Source organism: Beta vulgaris, chromosome 3 (genome assembly GCF_026745355.1).
Source record: "Beta vulgaris subsp. vulgaris cultivar EL10 chromosome 3, EL10.2, whole genome shotgun sequence".
NCBI lineage: Eukaryota > Viridiplantae > Streptophyta > Magnoliopsida > Caryophyllales > Amaranthaceae > Beta > Beta vulgaris.
In genome coordinates, this window is record NC_079204.1 from 47,112,880 (window position 1) to 47,129,205 (window position 16,326).

A 16,326-nucleotide genomic window follows, 5' to 3' on the forward strand; every position below is an offset into this window, starting at 1 on the left:
TTCTAAACTTTTCTAATTTTATCAATTAAAACTCAGTAGGATACATTACCTACTTGAAAATTAACAAAAATCCATTAACAAATTACAAAATCAAAAGAAAAAATGTATGCAAAATGAATGGAAAAAGGTACATGTAGATTATTGCAAATAATGGTGTCCACTGAATGGCCTAATGCTGGTGGTGCAAGGTAGCAAGATAGGAAGGTGAGAGAGATTGTAGGTAGCGGGAACAAAAGTGGCTCAATGGCTGAGTACGAGATGTGGTCAAATTGTTTGATCTGATCTAATCCTTTAAATGAAGTTGTAGGCAAAGCAAAAAAAAAAATCAATCAATAAAAGATTAATAGTGGGTTACGTAATCCACAGATATTAACTACATCAACTGCTAAACACACGGATCATAAGCCATTTTCAAAGTAAATAAATACATGATTATAAAACATTAAATCACAAGATACTATTTATACAATGATTTAGGAAAAACAACATAAAATCTTAAATTTATGGAACAAAATTTCCCGTGCAATTTGCACGAGTCTATTAGCAAATTAAAATTTACATTTGTGTATACACTTATTTTTTTATTCCTAACTTTCATATCATCTATTTGATAGATAAACGGGTTAAATATTGTCACCCTAATTTTAGGGAAAATAACATAAAATATTCAATTTATAAAAGAAAAAACTCCCCATCAACTACACGGGTATAAATTTAAAATCATGACTAAGTGGACAGCTACCAATGGATGGCCAAATACGATGCATCAGTGGTGCAAGAAGATAGAATAAGACTTCCATAAGTGGTTGCTGAAGCCAGCGTATGACTGAGTGTTATTGATGGTGCGAATTGTGATTTCATCAGAAACTCTATAGGAAGCAATAGATAGAGAAAATACTATTTCTATCAACTTTTAAAAAAAAAATATAGGTGGGTCATGTGATCCACCATGACATTAACTACATCAGCTACTTGATACACGGGTTATAAGTCAGTTTCTAAAATAATCTCAATACATGATTATAAGATCTTAAATCACAAGTTAATATTCACCACCACGATTTTAGGACAAACTTCTTAAAATCTTCAATTTATAAAACAAAACATTTTCCGTACGTGTCGTATGCACGATGCACACGAAGTTACTGTTATTTCCGGAAGCAATGTCGGAGAAAAAATATTTATCCCAAGAATGACACTAATCCCGTCTGGCTTCACTATTTCCTATTAGATTTCAGAGACGACAATTTCCGTTTATTAATGAGTTTTTTTTCTATGACTATAAATAAAAGTCAAGGACAAACTGTCTCATCTAGGCATGTATCTTTCGATACCTGTTTTCACCCATGAACAATTTTATGTTGTCGTTTCCAGAGTTACGAGAAACAAAAGGTCTCAAGATCCTTCTGTTTGATAAAAGCATTGTTTCCATGCAAATACACCAAATGTAGTTTACAATGAAGTATTCGCAAATATATAAATTGATTTGGAAATTTCATTTGTAATTTTTGTTCATCACCACTCATACTTTATGTTTTATGATTTTGTGTAATATGGGAAGTTAACTCAATGTTATTATGTAACTTTCTTTAAATATGTAATAAGGCAATAAATACTCCCGTGCATTATGCACGGGTCTTAATACTAGTAGTCTTCTATAATAGAATAATCTAATTATTACAATTTATTCTAATAATCAAATGGAAGTCTTATATAGTACAAATAATTTAAGGGAAAAGCTATATGCAGCCCTAAGGGCTGTTTATAAGAAGCCAAAAATGGAAATTAGTTGCATTAATTGATCATTTATTACATCGGTTAATGCAAAAAATTTCCATAAATTCACGACTTATTTCTATTTTAAGTAGTGTATTTATGTCTTATATGCAACCATAAGGGCTGCATATAGCATAACCCATAATTTAAATATTACTATTATTTTTAGCAATCATTTCTTTAATGGGAAAATCCTATATAATACAATTAGCTAAAAGTTGAAGTCTGGTTATACATAACTAATACATTAACATAAATAAGAAAAAAGTATTGGTTGACTCGGAGTCGGAGTCGGATTATTTTATGAGATTTGACTCTGACCCTTCTCCGACTCGGAATCAGACTTTTAACGGAGTCAGAGTTGAATTACTTTTTTCAGAATAGACTAAATTTTTTTTCTTCAAATAAGAGCGGATCAGAAACAAATCCGAACTGAATTGTCATCCCTACTCTCAAGTAAGGAGAAATTATAGTAATCAACATTCTAGACTATTCTCTAAGTCGGAACCCTCTAGAAAAATCTCTCAAACACTCACACACACTCTCTTTTATTTTTCACCCTTCTTAGTTCTTCCTCGCCTCCTTCATCCCCATTTTCTCTCTCTTTTTCTCTCTGCAACTTTCTATCACAGTCTGACTTTCTCTCTCCTCCCATCAATGGCGAAATACGGTGAAGGAGACAAACGTTGGATAGTAGAAGACCGTCCAGACGGAACCAACGTCCACAATTGGCACTGGTCAGAAACTGATTGTCTAGAATGGTCCAAAACTCAACTCTCAAATTCTCTCTCCTCTCTCCCCATCCTCACTGGTGAAGGAAATCTCTTCATCAAACTCACTAAAATCGACAAAATCGAAGGCGAAGCATATGTCAACATTCGCAAGGGCAAGATTATTCCTGGGTACGAGCTTTCACTTTCGATTCTCTTCGAAGGCGAAGCAATTGATGAAGCTGGAAATTCTATCCTTAAAACAGATGGTAAAGTTGAAATTCCTTACATTGCGGATGAAAATGCAGATGAAGATCCTGATTTTAGGGTTACAGTTAACGACGAGGGTCCAATTGGGAAACGGATAAAAGAGGCGTTTTTAGGGAAAGGGAAAGAAGTTGTTTTGGAGAAGATTAGGGAGTATGTGGAGAGTATGGCTAAAGGTGGGCCATGTAGGGATGAGCTTGAGAGTAAGAAGGTTGTGCCGAAACCGGGTTCGAAGATTGTGGCATCCAGTGAGGTGAAGAAGGAAGTGAAGAAGGAGGTGAAGAGTAAGGAGAGACAAGGGTTTAAGACGATTAAGTTGAGTGAGAAGTTTAGTTGTAGGGCAGTTGATTTGTATGAGATTTTGATGGATGAGAATAGGTGGAAAGGTTTTACTCAGAGTAATGCTAAGATTAGTAAGGATGTTGGAGGTGAATTTAGTATTTTTGATGGGTCTGTTACTGGGACGAATGTCGAATTGAAGGAAGGGAAGTTGATTGTTCAGAAATGGAGGTTTGGGAATTGGCCTGATGGAATCTTCTCTACGGTATGTAAAGTCTCATCTTATTATTGCGAATTCGACTTCTTGCTGTGGGTTGTCATATGTAGTTAGTGGTGATTGATTTTCACTGTTGTTTTCATTTGTTGTGGAATTTTAGTTATGAGCACATATTTTATGCTTGGAATTGGAAGTGGTATTGTTAATTAGTGTTGCTTAGATTTTCAATATTGAATTTGATTAGGCTTGGAATTATATAGTGAAGGTTATTGGTTTCGAACTTTGGAGGAAGTGATGCTATTTCTTTTATGAGAATTTGTGTTCTTAGTTTGATCGATATCGATTGAGTGAGTCTACACATCTTAGAAACTTGTCATTTAGGCAATTAATGAGAATAATGGTAGATGAGGAGAGGGTTGAAGTGTAATGTTAGTATATCCGAGAATATTGATTATTGATCTTGAGGAGGTGTTTTGGCTGTTTGTTGAAAAGATTGAGCTTCCAACTTGTCATAGGTCTTGCTGGGCTGTTGGAACGTTTTGTGCTTTTATCTTCAAGGAAGTCTCCCTGAGGTTTGATGTATGATTTTATTGTTCAAATGTCGACAATTTCCCAGAGGGTGTAGGTTTGGATTATATTACTTAAGTGATAGTTAGATTGAGTTACAGCGCACGACTGCATTCTGAAAGTCTAGGAGCTTGCCTCAAGTGTGATATGACATTGGTAACAGGACCATTATTTCCATCGTGACGCGAATATCATTAATACCTCCTTTAGTCCTTTACGATTCATGTAAGTCTAAGTGGGGAAATTAGTGGAGAAACTTAAGGTTACTTTTGTGCTCTATGTGGCTGGAAGTTTCCTGCGTCTAGTGAAGACTTATCTGCCTTGCTAGGCTCTTGGGTTTGTGTTACACATTGAGTAGTTTAGTTTCGGCTTGAATAAGTGCTGCCCATGGCTTGAATTTAGTTTTTCCATGTACTGGTTTAGTGTTATGTTTCTTTTGTGTGAATTGATAATCTTCTACACATGTAAGTTTGGCTTATTTACCTTGCCGGCTAAGGGATGTAAGTATGCAATACTTCTTGTTTTTGCCCTTTGTCAAAGGGGGAGGGTGTATGGGGTAAGTTTGAGGAGCTTTTGTTGTTGAAGCTGTTGCTTTGTAATTTGTAGTATGCTTTTTTTGAAGGAGTGTGCTCATATTAGTAGATTAATCTGTCAGGCTCGTCTCAAGCGAATGCTCAGTGGGGATGGGAAATGAAGTCATCATGAGATGTTACTGCACAGTGCACACTGAAATTCATGTCTTGTAGTGGAAGTGTGTGCTTACATATTCGACTTTTAGTCGAGGCCTTCACTTGATCAGATTTTTCATATCCTTAACTGAAATAGTTTTACCAAATAGCCTAGTGTAGTACTTGGACCTAGAGACATTTTTTTTTGCAATAGTGATGGAGTGAACTGTGAATACTTATCATAATCAAGGACTTCTTATATTTTGCATTGTATATCAACTATCCATATGAAGCCCACTTCATTGTTGAAAGTTTTAGATCTTTGATGCCCAGAGTCTCCTCTTACCTTTAGGATGAAGTATTTCCTTTTTTACCTAACGAGAGCTATGCTGATCAGTTGAATTTAACTTCTAGGATTGCAAAATAATAGAGTCCATCATGTTACAGATGATTTCCCTATCATAGGAATAGAACTGCCACCTGCTTGTGAAAGTTTGAGACGGACCTAGTGAAGAATTTGCGTTTGCAAATTTCTATTCGGAAAGGAGAACCTTTTTCTCTTTCTTCAATATCCATTTCCCCACATATTTCCCCAAATATTTGAGCATCGAGATGAAAGCGAAGCTGAAAGCCTTTCTCCAGAGACAGTTTATGCATTGTAAATAAAGAGATAAGTTTAGTTGCTCGATTGGGTTTTCTAATATATAATTTTTGGTTTCGTAGGGGTTGGAACGTTTACTACTGAATTCATAAACTCATATACATGTTTTAAACCACATTTTTGTGGTGTTATTAATGTTTCAGTTTGGTATTTTGAAGTAGTAGGAATCTACAATGTTATACCATTTTGCAATCACTTCGCATGCTAGCATGTCTGTGAACAAGTTAGCAGTGTACTACTACAGTGTTCTCATGATAGTGGGTGTGTTCAGGTGAAACTGACTTTTGAAGAGCCAGAATCAGGAGTCACAGTTGTGAAGTTGGTCCAAACTGATGTTCCGGAAGAAGACAGGTTGGTGGGAGTTTAGGGCTGGGTTACTTGGTGTACGACATACAATTCCTCTTGTGCTACTGATAGACTAATGGCGCTTATGTATGTAATGCAGGTATGGGAATGAAACTGTGGCAGAGAACACGGAGAGAGGCTGGCGAGATCTTATCTTCCACAAGATACGAGCTATTTTTGGCTTTGGACTGTGACCGCTCAACCAAAAACATTCCTTTGCTATTCGAAGTGTAACAACATCAATTGATATTCCTCTTGTTGTTTAGCCATGAATGTTATTTGTTGAAGTGGCTGGACTTATTTTATCTCATCATCTGTGGACAGTTAGTGTCTCCATCTCTGCAATATTTTTGGAAGTAATGGAGGAGTCTATCTTTGGGTCTTTTGTTGGTTTCAATTCCAAAGTGTTCTCATCTGATCTTGTTGTTTTCTTCTTTTCCTGTGTCGTTTCGACTTTAGGTGTTACTTCCTTTTATCTTTCTTATACTTGTGAAACTCTTGATTTACGGGATGAAAATATTGCTTTCGATAATGTGGCAATGACAAAGCTGTGTATCTCTTCGTTAGCCTACGCATGTATTCTGGATGTCTACAACTTTCGGAACTTGTCTTAGTCTCTCTGTCTATTTGATTTGGGCGCTTGTTCGATTATTATAGTGCTATGATGCTTGGCTCTCTCCCCTTTCGTTGGTGGAGGTTGAAAGCAGCCCTTCGGAGCCATGCAGGGTGCGATCTATAAGATTTTACAGTTAGCTTCTGTTGGTTGAATGGATTAAGGTCATTCAGATTTCAGGTTCGGGTTCGGGATATAGATGGAATCGAGAGGGCAGAAAGAGTCCGGTTTCAGAGGCTTGATCAACTGTGTAATCATGGATCATCAAGAAATCCCTAAATGCTTCTTTATACTGTCGCCACGGAAAAGGTTCAGGTAGGGAGAGGAGAGTGTTTTTAGGAAAATTATTTGCAACACTTTCTTCTATTTGGTTTGGATTGTCTCTGGGGTGGGCTGAAAACCTTTTTTAGGGGGTCCTTTAAGGAGGCAAGGAAGTTACACTTTTTCCTATCCTATCAAATAATTACACAACACAAGCATATTAAATAATTACACAACACAAACAAATATAATTACACAACACAAGCATATTAAATAATTACACAACACAAACAAATGAAAATATGTTCAAAGAAGAGTTACTTTCCTTGTAATTACATAAAAGAAAATTAATATAGAATCAACTTTTTTTGAAAATGATTTTCATGAAAAATCATTTTTTCTTAGAAATGCTTGTCGTCTAACCAAATATACCTCTTAGGTTTGTTCTTCCCACCTTATTTTCAGTTCAGTTCAATTCACTTCAGTTCAATTCAATTCAGTTTAATCTGGATAATCCTTTTACTCTCACATATCATTATTCATTTTAATTCAATTCAATTCAGTTCAGTTCAATTCAGTTTAGTTCAGTTCAATTTAATTTAGTTCTGTTCAGTTGAGTTCAGCTGTTTTATGCTGAAAAAAACAGGTCCTTAGTTTGTCCTTGTTTGGTTCAAAAGATAAGTAGTAAAGGCAAAAGGTAATGGAATAGGGAGGATGGATTAAGGAAAGGTGAAGGATGGGAAGGAGCAACGTATTATTCTCTCCCATGTCGGGGAAATTATTTTCCACAAGTTATACGAGTGTTCTCCAAAGAAAAAAAAAATCAAGGAGAGTGTGTTATGTCATGTCCATATATATTTAAAATTCATAGCACATAAATGTCATATTGTCACATGTATCTTTCTCTCTGAAATAAAAAATATAAAGAAATTAATGAAAATATATGTGTGAAGATGCAACCTGTCATTTGACATACAGATATATTAACCAATTAATTTGCAATATCATTTTGGTTTTTTGTGGGGAGAAAAAAATAGTATAACATACATTTAAATTCAACATTTAAAGATATTTACATCCCACAATATACCCCATAATTATTGAGTAGAACCACCATTACATTCAATTATCTCAAAAGTTACGACCTACAGTAGCTTATGTGACCCGCCAACATTATTGGAGCAAAAGTGCACAGACTACCGCTAATAGTCCTTCCTTCATTTGCTTGCTTCATACCCATCAAAAGAAATCCATACCAACCATCATATACATACTCGTGTGGCTAATCAAACCCAAGATTATCATATAAGTAATAAGTAGTACAACTACTAATCCTTCCTTCCCCATTTAGGTGGTGCATACATGATGTCATATGTACTCCTTCCTTCCCCAAACAAATGATGCAAAGTAAATATGATTTGACATGTCGTCACATATACTCCCCTCCCTAATCAAATGAAAAAAAAAAAAATTATAAAAATATAGTGCTTAAGGCTAAACACATGACCTCCTATTGAAACGCATATGCATTAACCAACTAATTTACAATTTCATATTTGTCATTGTGGGGGGTAAAATTATTTATAGACAATATAATATTCGAATTTCAAGAAAACGGTATATGATTGACATATTTGGAAAGTTTAGTATCTAATATCTCATACTCCCTCCGTTTTTTTAATTGCTACATTTTTCTTACATGATTGTTTCTTTTTAATTGCTATATTTTTCTTATTTGGGGTACTTGGCCCACCATAAAGTAATACATTTATATTTGTTTTTCTCTTTTTCTACCAAAAAGTACTACTTTTTCTCATTATTTTACATTAAATGGATCAAAAAATACTCTCTTTTTTTTTTCTTTTGATAAGGAAAACAGACTTAGACTGACACCCTAGTCTGGGGGCCAGCCTAAAACATCCTTTCGGATGATAAGGAAAAGATTCATACAGTACAGGGGGAACCGGTACAGTAAAGAGGGGTAGCCGTGCGCCTTCTTGGCCATAAAGTCAGCCGCCTTGTTTGCTTCCCGAAAGCAGTGACGAAACTGACAATCCTGGAACCGACGAGAATCCTCACCTGCATCTTTTACAATATTAGAAATCTCCCATGGAATACGCCAAGAATTCTTCATAGAATTAATGACAATAAGGTTATCTCCTTCAATTATAATATGCGAGATATCAAGAGAAATAGCTCCTTTAACACCTTCTCTAAGGGCCCAAGTCTCGGCTTGAACAATAGAAATGTGAGGCCCCAAAGACTTAGCCCCATCCAGCAAAACCTCACCATTACTATTACGAATAACAAAACCTCAAGCAGCATTGCCAGTGCTATCTTTAGAACCATCAAAATTGAGCTTACAGAAATTAGCGGGAGGGGGGGACCAAACAAGATTGGGACTTGCTATGGCAACCTTTGAAATAGGCCTGATGATAGTAGGGGAAGGAACAATGATATTATTCCCACCTTCAACAGCAGACTTACTCCACTGAGCAAAAAAACTGCTAATCATAAAGCTAACCCTACGAGGGGAGAAACCTTTATCATTGAAAATAACTTTATTTCTGATGAACCAAATAAACCACCACACTCATGCCAACTTAGAAATAGCATCAGAATTAAGAACAGAATGACACACCTCAATCCAACACCGAAAAGAGGAGTAGTTAGACAAGTTAATATTACCCGGGAGACTAGGCCAAGCATCACAAACTTGGAGACAAGCAAAAATCTCTAACGTAAACGGGCACTGAAAACAAAGATGAGAGATAGACTCTGAGGCATTACAACATAACACACATTGCTGAGGAACAAAAACTTTGCATTTTTCAAGCCTATCCTTAGAGGGAACACATCATGACAAGCTTTCCATAAGAACATTTTAATTTTAGGGGCGACTTGCTCAAAATTTGGATTAAAAACACCCTGAGCTAAAAGTGACCCTGTTTTGACTGAATACTCACCGTTAGTAGTCAAACCCCAAACCCGAGAGTCTTTCTGAGAAGACGAAGGGAGATAATAAGAACATATCCTGGAAACAATATGTGAGGGAACTAATGAACCAATCTTGATTCGGTCCCACCCCCCAAACTAGTCCATAAGATCACTAACCCTAAAGTTTTCTGACCCAGGAAGAGGACTAACCATCATCCTAATAGGATACTGGAACACCCAATTGTCATCCCAAAAACTGATATCTCTACCATTCCCTACTTGCCATCTTAAACCCTTTTTAAACAAAGGCCTAAGAGACATGAGTTTTTTCCATTGCCAAGACGCAACTGAGGAGACTTTATGAGTAAGAATATCTTGAGATTTAATATACTTCTTTTTAACCAAATTAATCCATAAATTATCTTTTAGCTTGATAAGTTTCCAGAGAAGTTTCATCTGCAAAGCTACATTGTTGACATCAGCTTTTCTGATGCACAAACCCCCATATTGTTTAGGAAGACAAATTTTGTCCCAACCAATCAAATTTGCAGTCTTGTTAAGATTGTGTTTATTCCAAAAAAAAATTCCTATAGGATTTATCCAAACTAGAGAGAATTGGCTTAGGCAGATAGAAACTTTGCATCTGATAATTAGCTTTAGTCGCCAAATTAGCTTGAATTAGGACCGTTCTACCTGCTCGCAGTAGGGAATTCGCTTTCCACTTAGGCAACTGGCTAACCACTTTACAACAAACTTTCCCAAAAGTTTCCTTTGTGACTCGAGAGTCTATAATTGGGCAGCCTAAGTACTCGCCTAAATTGTCTACCTCAGTCATACCCAACATAGAAGCAAAATTAATTTTGGAAGAATCTGGAACATTCGGGGAACATTGAAAAGCGGACTTATGAAAATTTACAAGTTGACCAGACATAGAACAATATTTATCAAGAATCCGCTTAATAGTAGAGCAACTAACTTCAGAGGCCCTAGCAAAGATCATAGTATCGTCTGCAAAAGTAAGGAACGGGATACGAACACCAGATTTTCCTATAGAGACTCCAATTGGCTTGTCTCTTTGGGCATTAGCCGCAGAGAGTTGCCTAGCAAGGAGCTCCGCACAAAGAATAAAGAGATAGGGAGATAGAGGGTCACCTTGACGAATACCTCTAGAAGGGATGAATCTATCACCCGGGATACCATTGACTAGCACCGAGAAAGAAGGAGTTGAGATACAACATTTAATCCATTCTACCCATTGAGAGCAAAAACCCAACTTTATGAGAGTAACTAATATATAATTACATTCTAATCTATCATAAGCTTTTTCCATATCTAGCTTAATAGCTATCCACCCCTCAGAACCAGTTTTTTTACTGAAAGAGTGAAACACTTCATGAGCTATTAAAATATTATCTTGAATGACACGTTCAGGAACAAAGGCACCCTGAAGGGGGTGGATGATTTTTCTAAGGACTAATTTTAAGCGATTAGTAATGACTTTAGAAATTATCTTATAAATTGTGGAACAAAGACTAATAGGTCTAAAATGATTTGCACATGAAGGATTACTATTTTAGGAATGAGAGCAAGAAAGGTGTGATTAATTTCTTTCAAAATATTCCCAGAATGAAAAAAAGCTTTCACCGCTCTTACAACTGAATTTCCAACAAGGGTCCAATATTTTTGAAAAAAGAAAGGAGGAAATCCGTCAGGACCAGGAGATTTATCAGGAGCAAGATCGAAAACTGCATCTTTAATCTCTTCGGGTGAGACTATTGCTACAAGCAAAGCATTATCTTCATCTGAGATAATAGGAGATAGAAGACTAAAATCAACCTCTTCATTAAAGTTACATAAAGGGTTTGAGAGAAACCTTTTAGAAAATTCCTTTGAAATTTGACTAGAAATAGTCGCCGGAGATGAGATTATTTGACCCGACTCTGTTGTAAAACTTTTAATTTGATTTTTGTTTCTCCTTATAGACGCATGAGTATGATAATATCTAGTATTAGCATCCCCAAGATGAAGATAGATAGCCTTACTTTTTTGTTTCCAATATTCATGACTAAAAGATAACAATTTTTCTCTTTTTTGGAGAAATCAATCTTGCTGTAACTTAAGAGAGGAACACAAAGGATTAACAATTAGCTTAGCTTGAATATCAACCAGCTTAGAATCTACAATTCTAAGCTGTCTAAAAACATTCCCAAATTGAGACTTATTCCAGTTCTTTGATTCCTCCTTTAATAATTTACATTTCTTTACAAGATTAAACATATGAGATCCATTAAAGCGATTACATCCCATTTTCTTAACAAGGGTATCATAATCTTTACGTTGGCACCACATTTTTTCAAATCGAAAAGGAGGTGCTTATATACTTTTGTTCTTCGTTAAATCTAAGGAGACTTGACAGTGGTCTGACGAAGTAAATGGATGATGGAATAATTTTTCCAGAGGGAAGCAATTAAGCCACATGGGACTAGCTACCCCTTTATCAATACGGTCCAAGATATTATTTGGGCCTGTTCTTTTTTTTCGCCATGTATATCTTGAACCCAGGAAAGGAAGCTCAACACAAGAAATTGGAGATAAAAGATTTCTCATATTTTGAAATCTGTTAGAGTTAAAGGCAACACCCCCTAATTTATCTTGTTCACAACTAATATCATTAAAATCGCCAAGAATAACAAAGGGGGAAGTTAAAGAGTTTACATAATTAAAGATCTCATCCCAAAACTCTGCTTTGTGCTCATTTTTGGGAGGTGCATACACAAAGATGATAATAACAAAAGACAAATTATCATTTAAGAGAGTAATTTTACTAGCAATAAACCGAGAAGCTTTATGTAACACTATTAGATTAAAAGGAGACTGATTACAATCTTTCCAAAACAACGATAATCCACCTGCTAGACCAAGAGTGAGCACAAAATCAACATACTGAAACCCACATTGAGTTGCTGTGATAAGGGAGGGGGGAGCTTTAGACTTAACTTCATAAACCATGAATACTTTAATGGAGTTACTTGAACAAAAATCTTTGATATCAGTCAAAGAGTTCTTTTTTAACACACCTCTAAAATTCCAAAACCCAACAATCATAATTATTTAATAAGCAAAAATTCGAACCAGAATTTAGCTCGCATGGGGGACTGTGGGAAGCACTCAAGTGAGTGACAACTTGTATAGTAATATAGAAATACTTAACATGCTTTTTCAGTAAAAGATGCTTTTGTAAGAACGTACGACTAAGGAAAATGAGCGCCTTTAGAAAAAAGACAAAATGTAACCGGGAAGCCTTGTTTAATAGATGCAATAGAGCTATAATTTGCAACCTCATCTTAGTTCGAAATCTAGAAGTAAAAATCATCCACCTGATCAGCCAAGAGAATAAAAGATCATAAAACATAACCAAAATTCTAAAAGGCAACATCAGATTAGCTAGATGTCTAGAAGTGGAACTCATCCACCTAATCATCCAAAAGAATAAAGGATCATAACCTTTAAACCATCTATTATCATACAAAGCTAATACAAACAATCTTTGGCTATAATCAGAGAGGATTTCCGAAAGCATGATCTGCATCAAGTCCAAAATGGACAATTTCCACTGTGTCATATGAAAGAGGGGGATATCATAAATAATAGCACCAACACTTTCGGTTACTAAGTTATAGGATGAAATGCTAATGAAGTCTACAAACTTTAAATAAGTTAAGCAACAAGATAAACCTTGTATAACTAGGTAGATGATAATCAGAGCCAAAAAGGCAGACATCTTTTGCTGCCCATGAACCCAACCACCAATGGACGTCACACCCAAAGAGGTACTACCACCCTTAAAAGAGCTTCATCTGGATAGGAATTGACAAATAAAATTACAAGCAATGCTGCACCAACCCTTCAGATTAAGGATATAATCAATATATTGAGAAATTCTATAATAACAAACGATAGGCAGAACATGAATATGGCCTTTAAATTAACAAATTTACTGAAGATGAAAATCTGCCACATAATATTTTGAGCCAGCGGGTGATTATCAATATCAAACAAGCTAAGATTAAGCAACCACAGTTTTGTCAAAATCATAACTAGATAAAAGGCTATCCTATTTATTTTTTTTAACAAACGAAAGTTCTTACACAAGCTTCTAAATTTGAGATCGCTGACATTAACAAACATCCATAAGATCTTAAATGATAGCATTACATATTGAATGGCAGACAATCTATATACATTCATCGAAACATATCTAATAGCTTGCAAAAAGACATTGCATTTTTCTTTCCTAACTTTCCGATGAACAAAATAGTCAAGGCCCTCTTTTGGTACATGATGACAAAACCATTTTTCTCCATTCCAAAAGCTTCTAGGGCCTAGAATGGAGTGAAAAAATTCCAATCCAATAGCTTCGGTAGCCTAAATCGGAGTTTTTAGAAAATAACAAGTTCTTGCAATGCAGACATAATGAATTTCTGCAAATTTTTTCTAAGAATTGACAAGTCTTGAACAAGCTTCTAATGTTATTGGATAACATAATTATAGCATAAAACAAATAATTACTTGTACTAGAGAGCAATAGGACTATATAATGCCATACCATAGCAGCTAATTCAAGCTTCCATTGTAAGATAACAATGGAGACAAGTAACTGCAACTTCCTACTCACTTTGACCCCAAAAAAGGGAAGTTTGGGTTCTGAAAGAACAAGGAAGTCACAATACAGTGACTTCCTACTCACCAACACCCCCGAAATCTTTTGAGAGAAAAACACCATCACCTACTCGAGCACCATTGATGAGCAGCAGCGAGCTGCAGAAAGCAGAGAAGAACCAAATCCAAGCATCCACCGCAGAGAAACCCGAAACCCTTAAAACCCTAGCTAAGAAACCCACTTTAAACTTGAAGGGAAGAAAAAAGAATTCTTTAATACCATCAACAACATGGAGCGAAATCTGAACTGAAGAAGAAGATGAATTTAGTTGGGGAAATTCAGATAGAGAACAATTCTTTCTCTTAAAACTCAAAATTTTCTTTTGAGAGTTTATAACCCCAAATTGAGGAAATCTTCTGGTATGAATTATGGAAATCTTGGATAAATAGATTCCATTGCATCCTACAAACAATGGTATAATGGAGATGATGATGATTAATCTTAGCAAATATTTCGCAAATTGGGTGACTAGGAATTTCTTGAAATCGATTTGGGGAAAATGCAAGGGGATAGGTTTTCTATTTTTTCTGATTTTCAAAGACTTTAGTCTAGAGCCTCTCTCTCTCACTTTCTCTCTCATCTTTTTTTTGCCTCAAAAAAAACTCTCTAAAAAGCTTGAAAATTACATTGCATAAATTGTTATGCATACAAAAATGTAGCAATAAAAAAACAGAGGGAGTAATTTATAGCTACAAATTATATTGCTTCTGATTTAAGAACCAAATTGGAACCATGTTTGGACGACATGTTGACCCGTCTATCCGAAAAAGCCAATAAATATGAAAATTTATTGTTATAGGTCGGGTAACCGACACAAATGAGATGCGAAAATCGGGGGGTTAATGGGCTTGCTTTTAAGTTGAACGTGTATCTCGGATAAACAAATCGTTATATACTGTTTTTCTCTTTCTTTTTTCAGAGTTACATTAATCTCTTCTTACAATAAACAATTGTGAAAATGTATTAAGTTAGCCAATTAGCTACTCAATACCACATTGTTGTGCTTGTTGTTAAAAACTAATCTAGAAAAATCTAGGAAGATGATGAAAAATCTAGAATTTAAAAATCTAATGTAACTAGAAAATTCTACTTAGAAACATATTAGTAATCTAGAATATCCTAGGAATATGACTAATCTAGAATATCCTAGAAATGAATGTAAATGAAGACTCTAAAAGAAAAGTCTAGAGCTACCTAAAGTCGGTTGACATTGCCGACATAATGTAGTATATTGTATCCTACAAGAATGAATGAAGAAAATAAAAAAAAAAACCATTTTGTCTTCAACCTAAATGCTCTAGCCATATCACTCAAATAACCATCTTCATAATAAATTTTGCCTACAAACACAAAACCCACTAACTTCTTCTTAAAACATAAAACCATCAGTGGTATCAAGAGCCACTATAATCCAAAGCCTTCAACAATTAAACACAAAATAAACCAACTCCCTTAAATTAAAACCAAACACCACATAAATTAAAATGACTTCTCTAAACACTTCAACCTCAACCACATTTAACTACCCCCAAGTAAATTGGGTACCTACATTTAAGGGAGAAAAATATCAACAATGGTTTATTCAAATGAAATATATATTTATCTCATACGATTTGTGGGAGTTAGTACAAAATGGTTATGAGCAACCAAATGATTTAATCCAAGAAGCTACTTGGGATGAAACATGACGAAAGCAATATAAACAAAATCGGATAAGGGATAATTATGCCATATCCTCAATATATCGTGGAGTAGATGAAACAATCCTCCCTACTATTATGGCTGCTACAATGGCCAAGGAGGCTTGGAGTATCCTAGAGACAAAATATAGGGGCTCCGTAAGGTAATACTCTTCAAACTCCAATCTTTATGGAGAGACTTTGATAATTTATTAATGGTGGAAAATGAAACAATTCAAGAGTTTTTCAGTCGAGTAACAAATATTATAAATCAAATCCGAACTAATGGAGATAAAATTGAAGATGTCCAAGTTGTTCGGAAAATATTAAGAAGTCTCCCCAAAAATTATGATCATATAGTGGCTGCTATAGAAGAGTCTAATAAAGATTTATCTAAATTAAGTTTAACTGAATTAATGAGCTCCCTTCTAGCACATGAAGATAGAATGCGGAGATTTACAAAGCAGGCACTAGAACAAGCATTTCAAGCTAAATTAAAATTCTCTAATAATGGAGAATATAAAAATGGCTACGATAAAAATTTCGAAAGGAGGACTCATATAACCGTGCAGGGGGAAAGGAAGTTATAAAAAAACAAACTCAGAAAATAATCAATCTTGGTCCTA

At 35.2% G+C, this 16,326-nt stretch overlaps 1 protein-coding gene across 1 annotated transcript; it reads left to right on the forward strand.

Moving 5' to 3' along the window:
• The first annotated feature begins 2,286 nt into the window (after positions 1-2,286).
• Positions 2,287-6,022, forward strand: LOC104889175 (uncharacterized). The gene is made up of 3 exons (XM_010674331.3): positions 2,287-3,297; positions 5,417-5,496; positions 5,591-6,022. Exons 1-3 carry the CDS (start codon positions 2,434-2,436, stop codon positions 5,682-5,684), a joined length of 1,038 nt encoding a protein of 345 aa, XP_010672633.1. The 5' UTR covers positions 2,287-2,433; the 3' UTR covers positions 5,685-6,022.
• The last annotated feature ends 10,304 nt before the right edge of the window (positions 6,023-16,326 follow it).

Excerpts from the sequence above, each read along its gene's own strand:
- LOC104889175 (XM_010674331.3), top strand. The coding sequence starts at position 2,434 with ATGGCGAAATACGGTGAAGGAGACAAACGTTGGATAGTAGAAGACCGT. Across the intron at positions 3,298-5,416 it reads CTGATGGAATCTTCTCTACG|GTGAAACTGACTTTTGAAGA; the intron begins GTATGTAAAGTC and ends GGGTGTGTTCAG. Across the intron at positions 5,497-5,590 it reads GATGTTCCGGAAGAAGACAG|GTATGGGAATGAAACTGTGG; the intron begins GTTGGTGGGAGT and ends TATGTAATGCAG.